Source organism: Strigops habroptila, chromosome 1 (assembly GCF_004027225.2).
Source record: "Strigops habroptila isolate Jane chromosome 1, bStrHab1.2.pri, whole genome shotgun sequence".
NCBI lineage: Eukaryota > Metazoa > Chordata > Aves > Psittaciformes > Psittacidae > Strigops > Strigops habroptila.
The window spans coordinates 149,428,478-149,452,865 of NC_044277.2; the positions used below are offsets into that span (position 1 = coordinate 149,428,478).

Here is a 24,388-nt window from a genome sequence, read left to right on the forward strand (position 1 = left end):
AGAAAGCAGCACTGAAAGTCACCAAGGAAAGGTGGTGCCAAGGAAAAGCAGAATGCACAGGGAGCACCCACACTTGGCTTGATGTCAGACAAGCTCAGCTGGTGCCTGTGCCCTCACCTGCACACCCTTGTGGCTTCCTTCATTCAGATCCCAAAGGATCATGAGAAACCAAGCAACAGTAAGGACTTTTTTTGTCATTTCTGACACACAGATCTCAGAACAGATCTTGATTCCATTTTACGGATGGGGATTTAAGGTACTTCTCTTCAGCAGTCAAGGGCAGAGATAGAGAACCCAGATTTCCTGGTCGCCATCTAATACTCTCTTAGTAAACAGCTGTAAGCAGTCAGGCTTCCCCTCCCCATTTTCACTGCAGGATATATTTACTTTTCCACAGTGATTTGCTACACAGGGGATTCACAATGGACAAAGCAGGAACGATGCACATGATCAACATACCTTTTTAAAGCCACTTGTTGGTGTCCTCAGTATTTCACTTATGCCAATTCTGTGCTAGCCACTCTCACAGTGAATATCTGTCGATGTGTGACACCACAGCTTTTTCTAATGGCCTGTGCATGATGACTACCTTGGAAGATTTGCCAGCATAACCTCTTGTTGAGTTCAGCTCAACGAAAGTGGCAAGATTACGAGCTTCATTCAATTCCCTCCCACACATCAGCAGATTTGAACTAATCAAAACATAACAGGCAAAATGTATCCCCATCATCAAGGCAGCTAAACCAAGACGAAATTGGACCTTTCTTATTTACAATATGAAAGCTGGGATCTGTTTTTAAAAGGAAAAGAAAAACCCAGACATTAATGCATAGAGATAAAATAAAAATAAAATAAAATAAAATAAAATAAAATAAAATATCTTCTACTAACATAACCCAGTCTCTGAAGTCAGGAGAGCTCCCTCAATTTACATTAACTAAGGTTCCAGACCTCCTCTTACAAACAGAGTTGTAAATCTTTCTAAAATCCACAGGCAATATTACTTTGGGAAGTACATCAGTGAATAATCATCTGAACAGCTTTTATCTAAGACCCAATTTCTTGTTTCTCTTTCCAGCCACCAATGGTTAATATTAACCTTCAGAGTCAAAGCTTGGTTCAACTGACTTCTGCTCCCCAAGCCAGCACTAACTTCAGTGGCATCGAGAATTGGCCCTAAAAGCTAAAAGATAACAGGAGCCTGTACTTACACTGTTGTGTGTACTGTGTTTGACTAACTGTAGTAAAAGAAACACAGAACAGAGAAGTCATGGCTTGTCAGAGAAATAAAACCATTCCCCATTATTTTGCAGCTGACCCAACAATATCCTTGATAAAATTCCACTGATCGAAGTACAATTACATACGGAATTATTGTGACATATGTTTTGTGTAGCAAAGTCTTCAAAAGCATGCAAATTAATCTAGTGGAATCTACCTTTCAATAATAGCTTTAATTCACCTATAGATGTTAAATGCTGCTCCAAGTTTAGCCATAAATTTTTCACCCTGCTTGGAACCAAATAGGATCTGTCATCTCGGGCTGCCTCCCTGTGTGGTTTAAATCACTGATGTGACTCTAATCATAACCTCTGGAAATATCTTTGAAGACAGCATCACTCAAGACATTTTACAGATTACAGAGCTATTTCTCAGGAAAAAAAAACCACCTTTCTAGTAATGTACTGAAAAATCACCTGTCAAATGAACAAACTGTGTGAACAACTTCAGTTCTTTGGACTACCCTCTACTGTTATAACTTAACTCTACACGATCTAAAAATTCAAGAAAATTCACTTTGTAAATAGGTTTTCGCCCAAAAGCAAAGTTTTGAGCAAGCTCTGATTATAGAAGACATCTATGTCATATCACATCGCACTAATACCATCATCTGTGTCACCTGGCTTATGTATTCATATCTCCTGGTTTTTATTTTTAAGTGTAAAATGGCAACACGTAAAAATAACATGCACATAAAAATATCTCTGTTTAAGAAACAGCTCACTGATCCATGAGTTGGCAAGAAAAAAGATCAATGAATGACATGAGGGAAGACATAGGTATAGTTTAGAAAGAAAATTAACATACTTCCTTCTGTTAGTCAGATTGACTTTTATATAAGATTCTCTTAAAACAGAACATTCATACTTATCTTGCCCCCCCCTGCAAAAAGTGTCATCCATTAATGCTAAAAAAAAGGCAAGAACTTGAAAGCTACTCTTTACCCAACCCTCCAGACCGAGTTCTTATCCTTAGATGAACTTTATTTTTTGACCAGCTCACTAATTATGATTGAAATCACTGGCCCCTCTAAACAGCACATAAGCATTAAAGCTAGCAGCAACAGCAAGACTGGTCTTAATTGGTCGACCTACATAAAAGTAGAAACATCAAACTTCTAAGTATAAGTTTCTGGCATATCTTTTCTTGCTATTACAGTAAAATAAGGTACAACAGAGTGAGATTCCAGCTGATTTGCACAGAAATCTGTGCCAATGTGTTTTCTGGTGACTGCTCTTCAAAGCAGGAACGGAGACACACAAATACTGTTGTGTGCAATTTGGGATTCCAAAATAGCCAGAAAATCACACAATCTCCACTAGGTGAATAATGAAGTGGCATTGGGCCATCTTTTTTTAATGGTAAGATAAAATCCACAATTAGGAAATAAAGAGACAGGTTGCTGGAATAATAACCTCTCTCTTCTATTCCCATTTCTTTAATTATTTCTGATCCAGCAAAGAACCAAAATATGCCTGTGAGCCAGCAAGGTAGGCTCAGCATCACCCCGATGCTTTATGTGGTGTCAGTCAAGAAAGTTAGAAATCCCAACTTCATGAAATGAACAGGGATTATCTGGATTCTGAAGCTGCCAGAAAAAAAAAAAAAAAGAAAGAAAGAAAAAAAAAAAAAGCAACAAACCAACAACAAAAAAACAGCTACAGTCTTTCCCAAGAGCAATTGCCCTTTCTGGCAGGAAGGGGTAAAAATAGAGGCAGCTCATTAATATGGCTTGGCAGTGCTCAATGGCAGCTGGTCTGAAGAGTTAGATCAGTGGGTCTTTCCAGCAGTACTCCCGGACCACTGCCAGCAGGTGTTGCTGTGTTCAACCAAATGAGAAGAAGTGGAGGGGTGGGGAGAAAAATATTTATAAAGAGAGAAATAGGTGTGAAAAAAAAAATTAGTCACTGAGTAAAGCTTTCATTAGGCCTTCGGTAAAGCTATACACAAACTCCCCGAGGCAATAAGAAGCATGCTCTGAAATGAATAATGCTTTTCACTTCTCCTAATCTCCTTTCAGAAGTTATCCTGCACTATAAATCACATACTTTGCTGTGCTTCCCTAGGTAGGCTTCTCTTGTTGTCACAAGACCACACACTTTCACACTGGGAATTCTCTGACCCGCTGCCGTTGTGGGAGAAGCTATGGACCGGCTGGGTGCTGCATCAGCGGGGGGGTGATGCCGTCACCCCAGCTGCTGCGGCTGGAGCCCCACACGACTCCAAGGCCAAGGAGAAGATAACTCTCTTACTTTCAGGGCTATTTTTCCATTCTCTGTGAAACCAGTGCAATACAAGATCTCTTGCTGAGCATATGTCTGCTGCCAAATTACAACAGTCACTGCACTACCAGTATGTAACTAATTTCAAAGAGTTTCAGGGTGCCAGTTAAAACCAAATTCAGTCTGGTCCTGAGAAAAACAGAATTCCATCCTGCTGAAAAAGTCCTTTGCCAAAACTCGGTTTTAGTCTCCCCATTGAAAATATAGCCCTGCAAATAACTAGGTATGTGCATGCTCATTATTTGTCTCTCACTGTCCCTGAAGGGGGTGAAAAAAAGAGGGGAAAAAAAAAGCTGTTCTTCATAACAACTGGAACCCCCAAAGTCAGATTGCAGGAAAGCTACTGAAACCTGTTTCAAGAGGCTTCAATCCACAGCATGTTACAGCCTGGAAACTTATTATATGCATATTAAACCTGGGAAACAAAACAACCTATCTGGTCATATGTTTCCCATTAACTCCTGATTTTTTGCTCATTCTACCAAAGCTGTCATGTGAATACAGCACATACACACACACATCAGTTGGAATCAACACTGCTATGAGGGCTCCCTGGTATCACTGTAAATTGACAATTTAAAGTCTTCCTTCCCTGATCGAGATCAGCCATATTCCAAGATAGATTAAACTTACATTACCAACAGGACATAAAAATACAATTATAAGTACGATTCAGGCCAAAAAAAAAAAATCTGAAGGATGGGGATTTTCTGGTAATCAGTGGGTGTTTTGAATGAGTAAAGACTGCATGATCATGCCATTTGTCATAAACGGTACCACATAAAGCCAGCTATTATGTGTGTTCAAGAAAGGAGATGGATTTTGAATTTACTTTTGACCTTATATATGTTACTTTTGTACTGCCTAATTGGCACAGTTATTTCTGATCTTCATGAATGTAAACTGGAATGAAAATTGCATTTTATTTTATTCCACATGTGTCAATATCACACTTGCAAAAAATGTGACCTGTCATTCATTGTAACTTATTTTTAGACGTCTAAACAGTTTTTAATAGTGTGATGCAATCTGCACGTCAAGAAGCCAGGAGACTTGGACAAGAGCAATATGATTCATTTTTAAGTGCTTTAAAGGGATCCCTAAATTAACAGAAGGACGTATTTATACAAAGATTGATTTAAAAAAAAATTCATCCACAGCAAAAGGATTCTTAATCAAATGCATTTCCCCGAAGTTGAAACGAATCCAAATTTGCAAATAGATTATCTGGTATATTCTTAAGTATGAAAGAAGAAGAAAACAATTTGCAAACTAGCAATTAAGTATCTGGCAAATACTGTATTTGAACTAAATCAGTGATATCTACATCTAATAATATCTATATCTAGCTATGCAATAAAACAAGTTGGAGTGTGTCTTCCTGACTCATAGTGTTTGCTTTCAGTCTGATTTTAAGTTCTATTCTTTAAATGGATACAGAGATCACCACTACAAGTTGAATCCACGATATTTTGTCATGCTAGACAATTAGGAGTTTCCATTAGATAATTACCAGAAGTATGTCTCATACAGGAAAAACAGTCAATTGCTGATGTAACAGGATTAACCAATCCAGCACAGTGATCCGGCCCACTTACTTTTGACAGACATTATATGTGAGTGTACACATGAGAAGTACAGTATAAAGCTTCGCATTATAAATACCACATAGAGGAACTTCAGCAGTTCTTAATGCACAATACAGCAGTCTCCTTCTGAGAGTCAGGACTAGAGAGGTAAAACTTTACATCAGTTTTTTTTTCTTTTAAAATTCAAACTTTTAATTCCTGTGCATGCTGTTAGGGGTCTATTGAATGAATGCATATACAGAGCTTTGCAGCTCAGGTGATTTTACAGAAACAGTCTGAACCACTATTTCTCTATTTATTGAAGCACTCTGTATTTTTGTACCTATATATCTATGTATGTAAGTACAAATGCAATAGATGCCAGCGGTATCAGCAGACTCGCTTTTAGAAAACAGTGGGTTTTAGAAAGTTCTGCTTTAATGTTAAATCTGTCATCATCATGGCATGCAAGTAAAATATGCTATACCTATATGTAATAGAGATTGTCTGTGATAAGTGTACCTGTTATACATGGCAAGCAATGTATACCCCACAGCAAGAACCCAAATATACTTATCTGTATTTTATATTGATTTATGCCTATCCCTTACTTTTCATCAGACACTGTTGGGATAGGTGCTATATTAGAACTATAAATAACCCCTTTAATTATGTCATCTGTTAGTACATCTAATCATGACTGCATATTTTCATCTGAAATTATTTTTTCGTCCAATTAAACTTTCAGTTCTATTTCAAGCTGACTTTCAGACTTCATGTAATTACAACAGACTTTGGGCTGTTCACAAGATCCAAGAAATTTAGATGTATTATAGCGAGGTTTGTGTTACAAAGATGTGTTTATAAGAATGGCTGCAGGGTTTATAATGCTGACAGACCCGTAAGTGTAACAGTATATAACAGTATAGCAACTGAGGTCAGTAAAACACAGATGAGGGTGTACTGTGGATGCCTTATAACAGTGAGAGACTTATAAAAGAGCTTAATTGAAAAGGACTTGCAATATATAACATTTGTAAAACTTTGGTTGATTGTTCAATTACTTCTGTGTGTTTCATTTACTTTAACTATAATTCCTTACCTGTCTCTCAGCCCATGTGCTCTCAGTCCATGAGTCATCTCATGGAAATCAGAGACCTTACAATGCTTATATTTATAAATTACTCCTTTCTACTAAAATACAATGGTTGATGGTAATATAGAGAAAGTGGAATATTTGCTGGGTAGGAGGTAAGCACACCTGAGAAGACAAAGATGTGAGAGAGAGAGAATGAAAAGAAGAAAAGAGGGTAAATAGTAAAAAAGCAAAAGCTGTTTTAAGAAAATCTGTACAAGTTAAAGTCTGCAGGGGAAGAACCTCAGAAGTTATAGTCTATCAACTGTAGTTTTCTCATTTTCCATTACCAAGTTCCAGCGGGAGGGAGTTTGCTAACTTCACCCTTGCTAGGTAAGGAACAGAATGGAGGGGCTACAGAATACACAGGCAACATTAAGCCATGGCAGTGACACTCGGAATGCCTTTTCACTGCACAGCAAGACCCACATGGGTATGAACTGGCAAGGGTCTACCAACACTGGTGGAAACTCAGGCTCCTCACAGTGTTTTAGCTTGCTTTTCATTCCCAATGTCTTATTCTAATGTTATAATTGCTCTGTGTGGTTTAAATGAATGAAACAAAAAGTGCCTCCTAATAACAATGGGCCAAATGTAGATCTTACTCAGCCTTCCTTCAGACAGAATTATTATTGGCATCGATGAGGGGTTTGCCTGAGTCAGGAGCAAGTATGATTTGGCCAGATGACATGTAACACTTTTCACCTTCAAAGCATTTTTCAGACGTTACTTGATTAACCCCAAACCTAAATATATCTGCCTGAGAACTTCTAGGCACAGACTAGCAGAGAAGTAGGGATATTTCTGCTCCGCGGGCACTACCTTAGCATGTCACAGATAAAGTGCTGTACCAGCTCCTGCTTAGGCTTTCAGTGCCTGACCGCATATTGCAGCTGGAGAGTGTATCATATATTATATAGCCCTCCAAACAGTGTTATTTTGCTCCCCTCAGATCTCTTGCCAGTGTTGATAACCTCCAGAATTTAGAAGTGCGCAGAAAAGATCTTTTCTCTTCTACTAAAGGCAGAATAATATTCTGCCCAAAATATGCAAGCCCCTGCTCTCATTCCCTTCTCATTCACAAGCTATTTAACATCCCTGCTTATACCAGGCAGGACCAAGAGCAAGGTGCTCCTTAATAAAAGGTTTCACTTTTTTCATTCATTCATGTTCCCTCTGTTTAGTTAAAGCCAGTGATACTGTTGAAGGAATAAAACAAACAAATCGAAACAAAACAACAAAAAAAGGGAAGGAATGGGAAAAAAAAGGGGGAAGGAGGGGGGGATGACAGGCAGGGGGGAGCCAGGAGGATCAAACAGAGAGGGGAAAAAAAAACCCAGGAAAAAAAAGATTAAATTTGCAGGAATGAAAAGAGATTTTAGAAAGGGGGGAGGGCAGAAACCACGAGTAGTGATATTTGAAGAGAGGTGTGTGTTAGGGGAGCAATGAGCATAAGGAAGCCAGCCTGCCTGTTCCTCCCCCTTCCTAATCATAGCCTTTACTCACAGACAAAACTCCCTCCCTCTCTCATTCACTCACTCACTTTAGGCCAATCCGTCCTCTCTCTCTCTCTCCCTCTCTCTGTGTCTCTCTCCTACTCTGAGACAGAGTCAGAACTCTTCTCCCTGACAGCCACAAACATCTACAGCACTTATTGCATTCAGAGAGGGAACCTGCAAACAAAACTTCACAGAAAACTTTTGGTTCTTGTTCCAGAGAATTTGCTGAAGAGAAGGAAAAACAAACAAACAAACAAACAACCCAAACCAGCCCCAAAAAAACTGTGCGTGAAGGGGGAGGAAAAGCAGGGCCTTTTAAAAAGGGAATCACAACAACTTTTGCTGCCAGGATGCCTTTGCTTTGGAAGAGAGGATTTTTGTTGGTGCTTTGCTGGATTATAGTGAGGAGTTCCCCAACCCCAGGATCCGAGGGGCACAGTTCAGTCACTGACTGTCCATCATGTGCCCTCGCCACGCTCTCAAAGGATGTGCCCAGCTCACAGCCTGAGATGGTGGAAGCAGTAAAGAAGCACATACTGAACATGTTGCACTTGAGGGACAGACCTAATATCACCCAGCCGGTGCCCAAGGCAGCACTTTTAAATGCCATCAAAAAACTCCATGTGGGAAAGGTGGGAGAGGATGGTTATGTGGAAATAGAGGATGATGTTGGAAGAAGAGCTGAAATGAATGAAGTTGTGGAGCAAACCTCAGAAATCATCACTTTTGCGGAATCAGGTGAGTGCTTGAAAAACAAAACTGTAAAATATCCTTTGTGCTAGAACTGCAATTAACTTCTTTCCTTCTCCTCAGGAATAATGTTTTCTGCAAGGTTATAGGATGAGACTTGGGGGAAGGGAGAAGGAGGAATAGGATGGGGGGGTAAGACTCTGAAGGAATTTGATTTTTCTGACTTAGTCTTGGCTACAGATTACACTTGCTAAGCACAGTCAGCCACATAGGGAGGAAGCTCTCTAACCAATCTTGAGCAGAAAGTCAGGCTGCAGCAGGGTCCTCCAAACTGTGCCTGTGCAGCCAGAGTACTTGCAGCAAAGTACTGGATTGCAGAGCTGATGGTGAAAGGAAAAAGGGCTGAAGCCTTTTGGGGAGTTTATCAAGACAGAAAGTGAGCTGCAAACTACTTGGGAAACAACCCTTTCATGTAAAAATTACAGTGGAAATTATAAAATCAGATGAAACAGCTTTAACTTTTAGAAGTGAGAAGGCTTTTTGTGTGGGTTTTGTTGGGTTTTTTGTCCTTTTTTTTTTTTTTTTTTTTAATTTAACACAGCATCTTCGGCAGTAAAGAGTTGCAGGGACTGTCAGATGACTTCAATAGAACCGGACAAGTTGCTGTAGCTGATCCAACTTGTAATGCAGATTTCTGCATACTGGAAAAAAGATTCTGTTCCTAAAATGCTCCTGCCAAAAAAATGCAACCTTGGTAGGGTGTATTTTCTAGTCTTTCACAGTTCTGTTTTCCCTGTCTCTTATACAGTAAGAGCTCAGAATACAGATAGTTACTAAGTAATGGCTTAAGGTTCATATCAACTGCCTATAGGAAACAGCTCTAAAGTTGTACTTTACTGTCTTGTTCCTACATGAATAGGACCAGAACCCATTTGAATTCAATGTATATGTATGTGCACATATATCTGTTAGTATATGTGAATATGTTTATACATGCATCAATAGCAGTATCTTGCAATAACTCTATCATCTAACTAACAGCAACTTTTTATGATGCTGTCTAGCCAAAGCATTTTTCCTGTTGCCAAGACGGTTTTAAAAGAATGTCATTGTTTTGTTTGGTACAGCATATGGTAGGCAAAGTATGCAAAGGAACTCCAAGCATTTTTGTTTAAAAGTTTGCTGCAGCAGTATAAACAATTAAGACAACACTCAGAGTTTCCAGTCCTGAAAACCTGTTGACTCAGATGTTCTGTTTGCAGGGAAGCCATGCACAAGAAGCGTGCATGCTTTTAAGAGCAGACATTCCTGCTGGCTGTCCGATTTCCAACTGTACAAGGAGCCCTTGCCTTTGGAGTCCTTGTCAATATACACATTCTCAGTTCTTTCAGTATGAAAGCTCAGGCTTTTCAGTTTTTCCATCCCCTCCACTTCAGAAAGCAGGCAGGAGGTGTCAATGCCAGCGGTCGTTAGAAGCAGGGGTGGCTCAGTGTTAGTTTAGAAGTGAGTTTTTAAAAGCAAGGAAATCTCTAAGCTATCTATGAGTCGGATTCCCCACCTGGTTTTCAGCAGCTCGCTCTGAGCACAGTGAAACACATATGGCATGAGCAGTGGTTTCTCTTCACTGTGTGAGTCCCAATCATTTGTAAACACATTATTGTCTCTCCTGAGCTCTGACACAAAGGAATTTGGAATTTGATATATGCCTACTCAGTACGACACCCTCCAACGGCGGCTCCTGAAGCCATTGGCTCTTGGGACCACGTGAGCAGTGAAAATTGTGCCATTGCCCACACGCTGGCCAATAGTCCAGCCACCGATCCCCCCCCCCGCCCCGCCACAAGCTACCCAACACTAACACGTCACTTAGTTTGATTTACATAGGGTTGTCCTACCACTGCTTGCCAGGTTAATTTAAGAAGACTTATGCTATGGAGTTGAAGGACGGGGGCATCTGCTGTGTTCCCATTCCTTTTCTTCCCTGCTGCTGTTCTCCACCTTCTCACTAAGCCCATTCTGGAAGCCAAGGCAGGAGGGCTGCTCTGGCCCTTCTTCCCAAACCTGCTGGGCTTTGATCTGAGAGGAGGGAGGAGCAATTAGCAACCTAGAAACCAAGCTCTAGGGTTTGGGCTTATCATGGAAATGGTAACTCCATTCTCTGGAGTAACTTCAGACTGCTAAAAGATATTTTTCATCTATAGCCATTCACAGCTGGTGTCCTGCTAACATCAGAGGATCTACCACACTTTCCAGGTGCCAATAATGCAGCAACTTAAGTAAGCTCTACCTGGGATCTCTTCCACTCGCACACCAGCAGTATTACATGTCAAATATTAATGCAGTATTATTTTTCCTGTTGAGGAAAGTGAGGTGAAAAGCAGGAAAGTGACATGACATATAGGAAGTGCGAGTTAAAAAGACAGGAATAGAATATAGCCACATGGACAGTCCCCACTTTTCACTGTGTGGGAACTGGGAAGAGTATGGATAAGTTTAAAATACCAAGCAGGAGAATAAACGTGTTCCTCTCACAGTCAGGTTAATGTTCTTCCTGCTTTTAATGTGAAACTAACTCTGCCTCGAAAGAGGGCAATAAGAAATCAGTGAAAATGAATGGAAACATCTCACATTGTATCAAATAAAAGTCTATGGAAAGAGAAATAAGACTTTAGGCTTTTTGTTCCTTTGGGTATGACTTGACATAAACCAGCCATTCCCCCTACCTTTCAGAAGCCACATTTACTACTTGCCTTCATAAAAAAGTAGTATTTCCATCTTTCATCAGCCGTATCCTCAGACATACAATGAAATGGAGTGAATGAACAAACAGTGCCCTGTGCACGTGGCTCTGGCTTGAGACTGCTATTTTCTAAAAGAGACCAAAATTCAAAGGAACACAGGCTTCAGACAATTAGAGGGTGAACTAACTGCGGTGAAGCACAGGTGTAGTTACGTCCAGGAAATCAGAAAAAAGAGTTGGCAGGTAGTTTTCACAGCTAACAAATCCAGGCAGATCTTTGCAAAACTAATGACCATGAGTATTGGGCAAAAGTTTACAAATGCACCCTACTGTCCTTTGGCACTCTTACAAGTAAAACATGGGAATTATTTTCTACTTGCATATCAGACTAAGATTACTAACCTCGAATAGTTCTGCTACAAGGGTAGCTGTGCCAGAGCTCTGTGGGTTACTTAAAGGTCTTAAGAATAGTCTTTTGAGAAGAGAGGTCAATATAATTTTGTGATGAGCAAATCCAACAGGTTCTATAACTGAGATAGCCAATGATCATACAATATGGTTGGCTACTAATTCTTTCCTTACTTTAAGTAGATAGCTTATTAGGCAGAGCTGGGATTTTGCCAAGTGAATTTGATCCTGGCAACTAAATTACCAATGAAATGGGTTGTTAACATCAGCCCCCGAGAAGGTGACAGGAATTACTGGATGGAAATACTGAAATCCAAAGGCTTACCATTAGGAGAACTGTCAGGGAGAAAAAAGACAAGTCTGACAGCTATTTAGACCAATTCTACCTTTCTATATCACTTCATACTGAACTCAAGGTGAACTGACTTGATCATGAGATGCCTACTTTCATGTTCAGATATATGTACACACTCACTCCTTTCCCAGGAAGATACCTCCTCTAGGATGGCAGTTCAGGAGGGAAAAAGGGATGGTTCGCTTATGCGCGTTTAAATCATTTCATCAATTTTCAGTTGAAGGCGAATGTATTTAACGGTACAGGTATTCGTGCTGAATAAGGAATGGCCACGAGAGGGCACACTCCAAAGGCTTTTTGCTCCACACAAGCCAACCTTCCTGCAAGCTCCTATTTTACCTAATAAGATCCTGAATTCCGGAGATCCTTATGCTTATCTAGCTTCTCTGAGTGGAGCTCGTTTCTCTCTTCTAGTTTATTTAAAAGGCAAAGATTCACTAGAGTGGGAGACTGCAATAAAACAACGCCGGAAGCAAACAGGCGAAGGCAAAAGGGAAAAAGATAAACTGATGGGTGCTACAAGTTCTGGAAACCTAGAGAGATCAGAAATGATCATTATTATTTTTTACAAGATACTGAGAAATGTGACCGTGAATCATCATCTGAGCTGATTTTCTCACATCTTTTTTTAATGCAGCCTCCTTGGCTGTTAGAAAACAAGCCTATTTCCCCTTGATTTTTTTTCCCCTTTGGCATACTATATCAAAGATTTCAAGTTTAGCAAATGAAAGCAAGTTAATTCCAGAAGAAAACCATGGTGTATTAATCTGTTTCATTGTACCAAAATGTGACAATTGAGGGAGGTTGGTTGGTTTGAGAACAACTTGAGAACACATAGATGAATCTGAGAAGATGGGAACCAGTTTAGATACCTGAGGGACAGAAAGTACTGCATTTGTCCATCTCTGTGTGTAGTCATGCACACAGTTTTTTATGCACATGCAGTTAGGAATATGAATATGGATTTGCCTGCATGTGTGTATAAGCACATGTATATCTATGCCAAGACACGCTTGTATATCCATGTAGCTGTACCTGTACCATTGTAATATGAATAGATTCCTGCAGATAAGTGTGAGCATTCATGTGCTCTCCTGTGTGCAGGATTTATCTACACTGCATATGTGTAAATGATTCATGATGAGGAGTTCTTATACCTAGATATGTCTATATGGGTATGAAAAGGCGATCTCATTTAATGCCACAGAGCTTTGCAAGATTGATTTAGGACTGAAACTTAGTCTACTGGAAGCAATTGGAAGTTCTGTTATTCATTTCACTGGGCTTGGGATTTGGGCCTTACTGCACAGAAATCGAATATTTTAATCAAAACAGACTGGCAGCTTCTGATCCACTTCATTTTAGGATTTACAACAAATTACTACAAGTATGTACCAAAAAAAAAAAAATTATTCTTTTATGAAAAAAAAAGACTTGATATTGTCTTTACCTTGAAATATATTATTGGTGCAAGTGACCCTAAATTTTGCTTGAGCTGTTTTAGACATAAATGCAAAAATCAAGTAACAGAAAACTTCAACCAAACAAACACCTTTTTTGTTTCTAAATATTTAAAGCTTTGTGGGGGGAAGGGCTTTCAATTTGGAAAGAACTAAAGGCTGGGGACGTAAAGTGCTTCCCTCCTAACAGAATAGCAGAGGAGAGTCAAGGTTCACCAGAACTGAATTATTTCACATTCTGAATGACCTTGTCAATGCCGCTTTGGGTTAACTTTTCAAGAAAAGGTATTTAAATAAGGTTGCTGCTGCTTTTCCCCCCTACGAATGCTTGGGGAATAGTTCTTTTTCCTGGTTTTCTTTTTTGGTTTATTTTTTCTTGCAACAAAAATCTCCTTTTGCTGGCAGCAAAGGCCATGTGAATGTAAAGATAAGGTGTTTGGAATTTGTGTCATAATTGCTCCTCCTGTTGTAAGAGGCACCAGTCAGGCAGTCAGGGAGCAGGAACGAAAGCACGCAACCTGGATGACCAGTCACATATGAGGGTTGATGAATAGTTAGAAGAAATCTCTTGCCAGTGATCTATAGGCTGAAATGCATTCACAGAAATGGCCACTGTCTAATCATGGTAATAACACATTGGTAATAATCAGTCTGCCTAGGGGATAATTGCCAGACGATAACAGTGCTAAATTCACTGAATAAATTCTACGCCATGAACAATTCATCTAACTTTAGTGGTCACTCATTAGTAAACATTTTGAGCAATTATCTCTCAATAACCATGCTCTTCTCTTCACTCTCTTTAGAGGAACCTTTCTAGTAACCTATTTTTTTCTGTCTCCTGGGGAACGGAAATGAGAAGTGAAGAGAAGGATGCTTTTGAATGTAATTACAGATTGGCACGCAGTACAAATTCCCCCAAATCTAAACATAGGCAGTAGTAAAGTTAGCAACTAAAAAAGGAAAAAAAAAAGCTTGCTTTGTATGGAAAAACAGTTCACTTACAGTATAATGTAAAAATGGTTTAAAATTAAGCACCGGTGAAGCATGGAAATTTAAAGTAACAGCATCTTACACAGAGAGCATTTTTCAAAGGAAAATTTAAATACTGTCTATTAAGAGAAATTAAGTCATGCTGTAATATCAGAAAGGATAATCACTTTTTATTATGAAAAAAACAGATTTAATCATTTAACAGCATACAGTTAAAAAAAGTAATTTTAAGTATCTTAGCATTTTATCCCCCCAAAAGATCTTAATTGTACAGTTTAGACCCTACCTATTCTCTGAATACAGCTCAAACTAGCAGGGCTCAATCTTGAATCTTGCTGCAAATTGTAGCCCAGCACAAGCTATGCGAGCGCATCATGAGCTACTGTGCGCCAGGCTGTCCACAGCAGCCTCCAAGGGCTCTGCCAGTCCCTCCATGCCCATCACCAAGTGCCACTTGGCAGCCCTGAGCAGCCCCTTCCAGAGGCAGAGAGGAGGTACCTGTACAGGCTCCCCTCTGCTTGCATAGTCAGGTTTCTCTCCTAAAAAGGTGTGTGAGCACCACTGAAGAGAAAAACAGATACGAGCAAACTCTCATGCTATATATATGATGCTACACTTTCTTTCCATTCAGTAACTCCTTCCATTAAACCTTTTACCATATATGCATTACTTCTTAGGGCTTGTATTTTTAACCATTTCTCACAGCATTTGCTGGTGTCACTTGCGCTGCTAGGCTGCTCCCGCGGCGTCACAGCCCTGTTCCTGGAAGGGACTTTGCTCGGCAATAAAGCAGAGAGGTGCCCTCTCCAAGGCTTTGGGAAGGGGAGATGAGGAAAAGCAATCAAAGGGGGCCCAAAGTAATCCCTCATCTCCTTTTCAGCTGCTTTCTGCTACAATAACAATCCAAGCTGTTGACATTGCTGTTTATACGAGCATGGAAGTGATGAAGGCATTACCATTGTTGGGCTGTGGGTCTTTCCACAGGAGTCAGGCAGGAGGAGCAGGATGATTAGAAATGGAAAAAGACCCTTGCAAATCAGCTGTGGCAGATGAAAAGGTAGGACAAGAGGATAAACAAAGAGTAATTATGGAAGTGATACCATCCCCAACTTTCAGGAAGGTCTCCTCTTTACTTTCAGTTAGATGAACGGTATATATTTCCAAAGCTTTGAACCTGGTCATTAACTCAGAACAAAAAGGAAAGACTGCTAAATCCCTAAGCAATATTTGAAGAAAATGAAATAGAGTGATTTGTTTTTTTTTTTTTGGTCTCAGAACACTTGAGGAATTTATTTTATTGTAGCACCGAACCTTTTGGAAATAAAGATCCTGTTATAAAGTGAATGTGTAATCAAAATAAGCCAGATCCAGAGATCTCAATTCAGCTTTAGCACAGGCCAAGCTCTGATTTCAAAATGAGCTTGTCTGAGCATAGTGACCTCGTAAAGACTGCAGGATTCATACCATTTGTGCTGTGTGATCGTAACAAACTAGTTGTGAATGTGGAGAGAATTCAGAAAAGCTTCGGTTTTTTTCCTAATGTGAAAGCATGCTTTTTATCCCCAACTTTGCACCATTTCCAGTCTCCTTCTAAAAAGATCCGTGAAAGGGAAAAGGTTTTTTTTAGTTGCTATAAAACCTTTTATTAGCTATGCAGGTTTGAGGACTCAGGATTTTGTTTTGTCCAGAAATATTAAGCTTATATAAGCTTCCTGCATCTTTTTTCTTTAGAATCTGAATCAACCATTCGTGAGTGAAGATGTAGCCAACCACATCCAGAGAGGCTGTTATTGTAGCTAACAACCTACAGGGAAGCTGTTATCCCTGTATAAGGACATGTCTTATACTACCTTGCTCAAGCTCACTTCCCTCAAGTGAAGAAAAAAAAGCAAGTACTTGGGTACTTTTACCCTACTATTCTAATATTCTTAGTAATGAAGAAGAATTCAACTTTCACACATACAGGAGCAGATGAAAAACTAATGAAGAGAGTTGTTGAGGTCCTGTTTCTTTCGTGCAATATCTGTCAAAAACATTGGTTGCATTGCTACACTTCTATCCAGTGCATATCTGTTGGAGATATGTCATTTCGTAACTATTTTCAACTCCCATTAGCATGGAAATAACAGAACATGAAATATCATGCATTAGCACTTAAGAGCATTAGGTTATTCTGTAACGCAGGGCTGTGTGGCTTTTCTATAAGATGGGCCTTACAGCTTCTTGCCCAGGTCTGCACACCCCAGCTGCTTTCTTCAGAGCACAGCTGGGCCAGTTTTCCATGTGCATGCCCAGCACAGCCAATGTGCTCATGCGCAGGATCCCTCCTAGTGCCAGAACTGCTGTCTGTGCCCAGCTTGGTACCTCAAGAACACAGAATAAGTTTTGCACTTCCCAGCAATATAGGTTTGCTCCCTGCACCAGTTTGTGAGCTCTGGGGAAAGAGAGCAGCTGGGAAGAGGCTGCTGGTGCCAGAAAACACTTTCTGCAGCTTGATCTAAACCATCTTTTCCCCCATCCAATGTTTTCTTGGGTAGGGACAGCAAGCAGAAGGGGTTGGATGGAGAGTCTTGGAGGCAGCAACCCAGTCCTGGCAGGTGACCTGCCTTCAGGTTCCCTTGAAGCCCAGGCCCCCCTGAGAAAGGGTTTAGTTAGTCTGTGCCAAAGAAAGGGATAAGCTAAAATTAGAAGCTTGCTTTAGAAGAGAGAGTTTGGGGGAATGAAGCCACTGGCTGTATGGATGATCCTTGCAGGCTTTTAGAAGTACCTATTCTCATAGAGAACATCTGCATGTTCTTTATAACATCCGTATGCACAGGGCAACCAGCCTCTTGCACCAGACTTCCTTTGGTCCAGAGGGATGTCATTGTACATCTCCTTATGCTCTGAAACCCAGGCTGAAGTGGGATTAATGCTTATTACCTGCCCTCTGCTTCAACACAGCTGGCAGCTTTGCCACGGTTTCATTTCCAGAATGGAAATGTTAGCTGGTAAGAGCTGACCAATGAACTTTCAGTCACTACTGAACTAATCTTATTTAAAAAAATAATAGAAAACCAGTTACTCCACCATGCCTCACAGAACTGGTCAGCTTGATCTGTCTTTTCTATAAGCCACTTCCTTTTCTATATGCCATTTCATTTTCTAAGGCACAGTCCCACTGGTTCATATAGCTCCCTGAGAAATTAATGTAACTCTGGAGAATGGCATCAGCAAAGCCTGTGAGAAGCAGTTAACACAAACCATGTGTTTCCCCTATCTCAGTGACAGTTAAAGTCTACAATTTCACACTCTCACTTATAGGGAAAACAAAAACAAAACGCTGTGCCCTTTGGCCACTGTAATTCAGAGATGTTGGTCTCTTTGACCTGGGAATGCCACCAGGGAAAGCTGAATGTGTCAGTGCGAGTACTTCACAGAGAAAGACGGCAACAGGTAGCTCAAGGGCAGCATTGCCTACTGCCTTTAGAAACCAGGAACTCTTTCATTTGCAAGTGAACACAGGATAGATGTCTCTTATGATTTTGACCCACTTCTGTCTCACCCGAGAGTGGGGGAAGCGGGGAGATGGTCAGGGAGCCTGTACTAGTGGAGTTGGTGGCAATGGGAAGCAAGGAGCAGAGCCTTGCTGCCATGAGAGAAATTTTTCCTGGGTGCATCCAACCACTTTATTTTTGATCACCATTTGCCCTTTTTTGGGTGCAAAGTTCTGGTTTCCTGACAAGCAGAACCACTGCACCAGAGAATCAGATCAACAACCGTGGGTAGCTCAAGAATAACATCAATGACAGATTGATAATAATGAATACTGTTTCTGTCTCACTAGGGCCAGATATCTGTAAATTTCAAATCTGTGACCCCAGTCCATCCTGGCCTCCAAGCTGAGAAAGAACAAAAGATGCCAACATGGCTTTTTCTTTTGTCAAGAAAATAGAAAAGTACCTCTCTTAAAGAAAAAAAAAATAAAATACCACCACCACCTGCCAGCTAATTCATTCTCTCTTAACTTTTTCATGCTCTAGTGATCAAATCATTAAACAGCCCTCATTATTCATTCCAACTTCTGCCAGGGATATGAGCTCTGTATCAGAGAAACACCTCCTCACCATCATAATCATCATCATGACATCTTAGCAAGTTGATACAATTATGCCAGAGAACCATCCCTATAATTATACAGTTCTTTAGCTCATTTCTCAGTGTATTCACCATTACTATAATCACAGCGAGTACAGTGTGTTAAATTAAGAACAGGATCTACAGCTGACATGTCACAGGATGAAGAGTCTGCCTGCTGCAATTCTGCAATTCTTTACAATATAACTCTGCAAACCTCTCAAAGCTGAGGCTCATATTTTAGTATTTCTTTGCTTTTGAAACAATTGAGATTTACAATTCATTTTAAGATGCATATGAAGAATGGCATTTTACAGAGGGAAAAAGGGCAGACCTCTTTCCCACATAATTTCCAAAGAATCATCAGGACTGGAACTCACTTCCTAACCTGAGCTATTTGGTGCAGATTTGTATGTGCATGGTACATATAGTCACGTACCATGAGTATACATGCCAACAGATACATGTTGTCATAAAAGCATTGCTACCTTTCAGCTAACAGGGATCACAAAGACAGCACAGGCAAATGCACACTTAGCAGCTACTGATGCTAATTTGCCATGAGATGCTTTACATAAATGGCTATATCATTACTATAAAAAAATGCTTTGGTTAAAATACGATACTGGAAAACAACAGGCAAATAAATACTTTTCTAAAGAGAGAATTTTCACAAAAGACAAAATGAGGAGAGGATGAGGTGAAGGAAGGTTAGAACAGAAGCAGATTAAAAATTTAAAGAGCCAAGTGGGAAACCTAGGGAACTTCATGCCTGTGGCGACAAGTAAGAGAATTCTCTTTTACAGCATGAAAGCAGACATACTAACAAGTTCTCCCTGTCTATTTCCATTTAACAAATCAGGCTCAGCCAAGAAAATGTTGCACTTTGAGATTTCCAAGGAAGGCAGTGAATTATCGGTGGTGGAACACGCTGAAGTGTGGCTCTTCCTGAAGGTCTCCAAGGCCAACCGGAGCAGGACAAAAGTCACCATCCGCCTGTTTCAACAGCAGCGGCAGCCAAAAGGCAACCCTGAAGAAGCAGAAGATATGGAGGATGTGGGGCTGAAAGGTGAAAAGAGTGAGACTTTGATTTCGGAGAAGGCAGTGGACACCCGTAAGAGCACTTGGCACATTTTTCCTGTCTCCAGCAGCGTCCAGAGACTCCTGGACCAAGGCAAGAGCTCTTTGGATGTGCGGATTGCCTGTGACCTATGCCAAGAGACTGGAGCCAGCCTGGTGCTATTGGGCAAGAAGAAGAAAAAGGAAGATGATGGGGAAGGGAAAGAAAAGGAAGCTGGAGAATTCACAGGAGAAGAGGAGAAGGAGCAATCACATCGGCCCTTCCTGATGATGCTTGCCCGGCACTCCGAGGACCGCCAGCACAGGAGGCGGAGACGAGGCCTGGAGTGTGATGGCAAAGTCAACATCTGCTGCAAGAAGCAGTTCTTTGTCAGCTTCAAAGACATAGGATGGAGTGACTGGATCATTGCACCTACAGGTTATCACGCCAACTACTGTGAAGGAGAGTGCCCCAGCCATATAGCAGGCACATCTGGTTCATCGTTATCTTTCCACTCCACTGTCATCAACCATTACCGCATGCGGGGCCACAGCCCCTTTGCCAACCTCAAGTCATGTTGTGTGCCCACCAAGCTGCGGCCCATGTCCATGCTCTACTACGATGATGGTCAGAACATCATTAAGAAAGACATACAGAATATGATCGTGGAGGAGTGTGGATGTTCATAGACACACATGTGTGCAAGACCCTTCTCATTAAGCTGAGAAGAAAATGTATCAAAAGCCCAAGAAGAGGAAAGACATGGTAAAATCTTTTTTGAATGAAACTAAAATCGGAAATAAAAGCAAAAACAGAGTGAGAAAAGAAAAAAAAAAAAAGACTTGTGGAGGATCGGAAGAGACTGCAGCTATAAAAAGGAAGAAAGCTTCATGAACCTGGGCTTGAATGAGATAGCGTTGGAATGGCGGTATGGGTTGGGGGTTTCCCCTTCCTTTCAGTATGCTCCTTATCTTATTACATAGTATACTAAACATTAGTTATTACTAAGGGAGTTCTGTTCCCTCCCTTAGCTACCCATCAGTTCAAGCCATGGTAGCAGCTCATCTAACCTGCAGCAATTTGGACTAAGTCCAATTAAATTCCTTGAAAAGCCATGTGTATGAACAGTACATTCACTGGCACTTTCCCCCCAAATTTACCGAGGAACTGAGTAGGTGTGTAGTGTTTGTGTGTATATACATATGGCTATATATGTATATACATATCTCTATACATACAGACACTATACACATGCATATACTTAACATTGGTAAAGGGACAATATTGTGCAGGTGTACACACCTTCATCTTCTGCACTACATTTATAAAAAACTAAAAAAAAAGAAAAAAGGAAAAAAAGAAAAATGGAAGAAAAAACAGAATAATAAAAAAAAAAGAACGAATGAAAGAATAAAAGTTACATTTTGTAAAGGTGCTTACAACATTAGAACTATGCAACCTAGTTGGTTTGAAACTGTTTACCTGCGAGAGAAAGAAAAACAAAAAAACAAAAAAAAAAAACCAACAAAAAAAAAAAAAAAAAAAAAAAAAAAACAAAACCAGAGAGACTTTTTTTTTTAATGGAAGTAACTTGTTTTAAAAAAAAAAATTCTTCAGTGAGAGATACTTGAAAGGAACATGTTTGTCCAGTTACTGGAGCCAAACATTTCTATATTTTGTAAAAAAAGAAATTTTTAATCGTTTACTATTTGCACTACAACGGTGTCTGACCTGTCTAATCCTTATTTAACAAATATTTGCAAGGGAGGGTGGTTGGGTATGGGAGGGGTTGAGAGCTGCACTTATTGTGAGCTATACAAGAACTGCTACAGCACACAAAATAGCTATTTTTATTATTATAATAATTATTATTATTTTGTACCTTAAAATGAATAGACACATACACCAAAGACATTTGTGCAAGCCTCTAAAAAGTCTCTTTGTGGTTGGTACCATTCACCCGTAACAAGTTAGGGTTCGAATTAAGGGTCAGTGGGTTGATTACATTCAGGCTAGAATATCTGTTAACCATTTAAATTCAAATAGTGCCCTCAACAGAAAATTGCCATTTGAAGTAAGCCCAGAAAAGCCCTGGGATTTGGATCCAAGGTGCTTGGATCCGAGGCCCACCTAAGCATTATTGTGCTCTTTTGCATGTACAACACTAAGACTTGTCCCTGGTGCACAGCAACTGTGCATTGCTGGGAAACAACTTTATACAAGGGATATACATATATATATGTATATATTTCTGTATGTATATATGTATGTATACACAAAGTATAAGCACTTCTGGCTTCACTTTAATGTTCTTAAAACAATGAATGTTTGTGTGCAAAGCACAGTATGTTAGAAGATTGTTTGTTACTACCAAATGGGAGGCTACGTGTTCAAAATGGCATTCGTGTGAGAGAAACCTCAAGTGCTGGTGTACACTTAGAAAGTCTTGATGTGAAATTGCAAGCAGCTTTGGGCCCTGCCCACCATCGCCCCTGCAAATATACAAAGAATGGCAGTTGTGGTAGGATTGCTGTTTGAAATGCAGTCTTCTGTGAAAGACTGGCTGGCTCAACCACCACCCTCTAACATGGCAACTCTTAATGGGTTTGTGCGTTGCCTGTAAGACCTAATTTTCAGTGTCAACACCTAACCTGAAGGGTCCAACCCATAGGGCATAGGTAGGTAGGTTTTTTGTTAAAAAAAATTCTATCGCTGTCATATTTAAAAGAATGTTAAAGTTACAACATTTGTCTTTGGGTAGGGGGAGATCATAAGAGGGAATGGGAGAAACCATTAGGCCCTGTTTACACTGAGTTTGATAACCCTGAGCCTGAAGCTTCAGACTCTCACAGGTTTGCAGGACCAAGCCCCTGTTAGCTGCCTTCTGATGGGTCAGGCTTCAAAATGCCTCTCATGGAAAGAAGCACTAACACAGCTCCCCACCATGTTGAGAAAACAGTCTGTAAAAAATAAAAAAATAAAAAAATAAAAAATAAAGAGGAAAAAAAAAAAAAAGAAAAAGAAAAAAAGATAGCACAATTTAACCCGGTCACATTGGCTAGGGATAGCGTGTTAGCACCTTCATGGCGAGAACCATGTTTAACAGTGTAATCAGGGCCTTCATTTTTCGTCAGCCAAAACTGTTTGTGCGTGCATGTGTGCGTGAGTGTACTCTGTGTGTGCATATGTGTGTGTGCATGGGCCCATGTCTGTATTTGTATGTATCGATAGAGATTTAAAAACAAAACAAAAAAAAAAAAAAAGGAAAAAAGAAAGAAAAAAAAAAGTCCTTTCCTCTGTTGAATAGATATCAACATACATGCTTATAGCTAAGTTTTCTATCTAATTTATTCCACAGTATTTAGTTTGCATAGTACAGCTAATGGGTTATACATTTATGTACTTTTTATACAATGCATTTTTTTTTTTTACAGACTTGTTTGCAATTTGCAAAAAAAAAAAACCCATTAAAAATGGTAAGAATTGGGTAAACACTAAATTTGTCACTAAAAGTATTCTGTAAAATATCAAGGCTTTCTGATTTAAATTATTTGCAGAATTTTGTTCGGGGTTTTTTGTGCTTTCTTCCTGGGGAAAGGGAGGGATACCAAATGCTGGTAGGAAAATTAAAAAAAAAAAAAAAGAAAAAAAACCAGATGCACAACTAATTTATCTTTATAACTTAAACCAAGTTCCTGACCCTGCTTCATTTGAAGCAAGTGGCAGAATTGCTGTTGATTTTTCTAGCAGTAGAGCCAAGCTCTAGAACAGCAGGAGCAGGGACAGTCTGTGACAGTTGTTGAGGAGAGTACCTTTTATTTCACTTTAGGGCTTTAGACTTGGCCTTAATATTGGATGCGTATTGTCCCAGAACCCTTACTCATGTCAACAGGCTCTTTGCTGTCTACTGGTCTCCTTACAAGAGTAGTAAAACTACTTACATGAGTAAAGGTAAGCCAGGGTGAATCACAGGTTCTTTTTGCTGTGGGCAGTGTGAAGGGAGAGAAAGGATTTTGAATGAATGGCACCATATCCAACATTGTTTAATTCAACTATTTAAACCAGGCTGCTTGCATGATGGTTGGTCTCTGAACGTAGTGATAAGGGAGGCAGGTGAGATGACTTACATTGGTAAAAATTTATTATCAAGTGTGATTAGTTAGAGAACATTAGAGACCCGAAATCCCAGCACCTTCCCCTAAAGGACAATGGCAAAACTCCCATTGGCTGCAATCAGAGTAAGTTTAGGCTCCCAATTTCCCTGGCCAAAGCAGAAATAGCCTCTAAAAAGAAGTATGATGCTGAGTTTGATAGCAGCTTTTATGTGGTGAATGGGGACTGGCCCTGGAAAACATGAAACTAGCCTGAGAAAAACTTTTAAGTGAGGAAAGAAAATAAGATTTCAGATATGGTGAGCAAGTTTCATACTAGATACACCAAAACCAGAAGAATCAAGAAGTAACTGTTCCTAAGCCCTGCTTTTTAGCTTTCATTTGTGCGTGCATACTAGTCGCAATTTTTAAAGGTTTCCCCCTCCAATCTCTAGATTCAGTCATGGGGTTTTGATTTGTGGTCAGAGTTATTTAAAGTAGGGGGAAATGAAAAACTATATGATAAAATAAAATAAGAAATCGGGATGTTAATCAAGACTGACTGATTCCAGCAAAACACCCCATCCCTGATAATTTGATTTAATTAAATCTGCATGTACTTAAAATAGCATTAGAAATTGTTACCATATTTAAACAGTTGTTCAAGGGCATGCAGTCTCAAAAATTACTTCTCCTTTCAGGTATGACTA

At 39.9% G+C, this 24,388-nt stretch overlaps 1 protein-coding gene across 1 annotated transcript; it reads left to right on the forward strand.

Annotated features, from left to right (window-relative positions):
* The first annotated feature begins 7,823 nt into the window (after positions 1-7,823).
* INHBA (inhibin subunit beta A) lies at positions 7,824-22,291 on the forward strand. The gene is made up of 2 exons (XM_030488514.1): positions 7,824-8,503; positions 19,390-22,291. The coding sequence occupies exons 1-2, from the start codon at positions 8,116-8,118 to the stop codon at positions 20,274-20,276; spliced, it is 1,275 nt and encodes a 424-aa protein (XP_030344374.1). The 5' UTR covers positions 7,824-8,115; the 3' UTR covers positions 20,277-22,291.
* The last annotated feature ends 2,097 nt before the right edge of the window (positions 22,292-24,388 follow it).

Coding starts and splice junctions, on each gene's coding strand:
- INHBA (XM_030488514.1), top strand. CDS start 8,116: ATGCCTTTGCTTTGGAAGAGAGGATTTTTGTTGGTGCTTTGCTGGATT. Junction 8,504..19,389: donor CATCACTTTTGCGGAATCAG/GTGAGTGCTTGA, acceptor TTAACAAATCAG/GCTCAGCCAAGAAAATGTTG.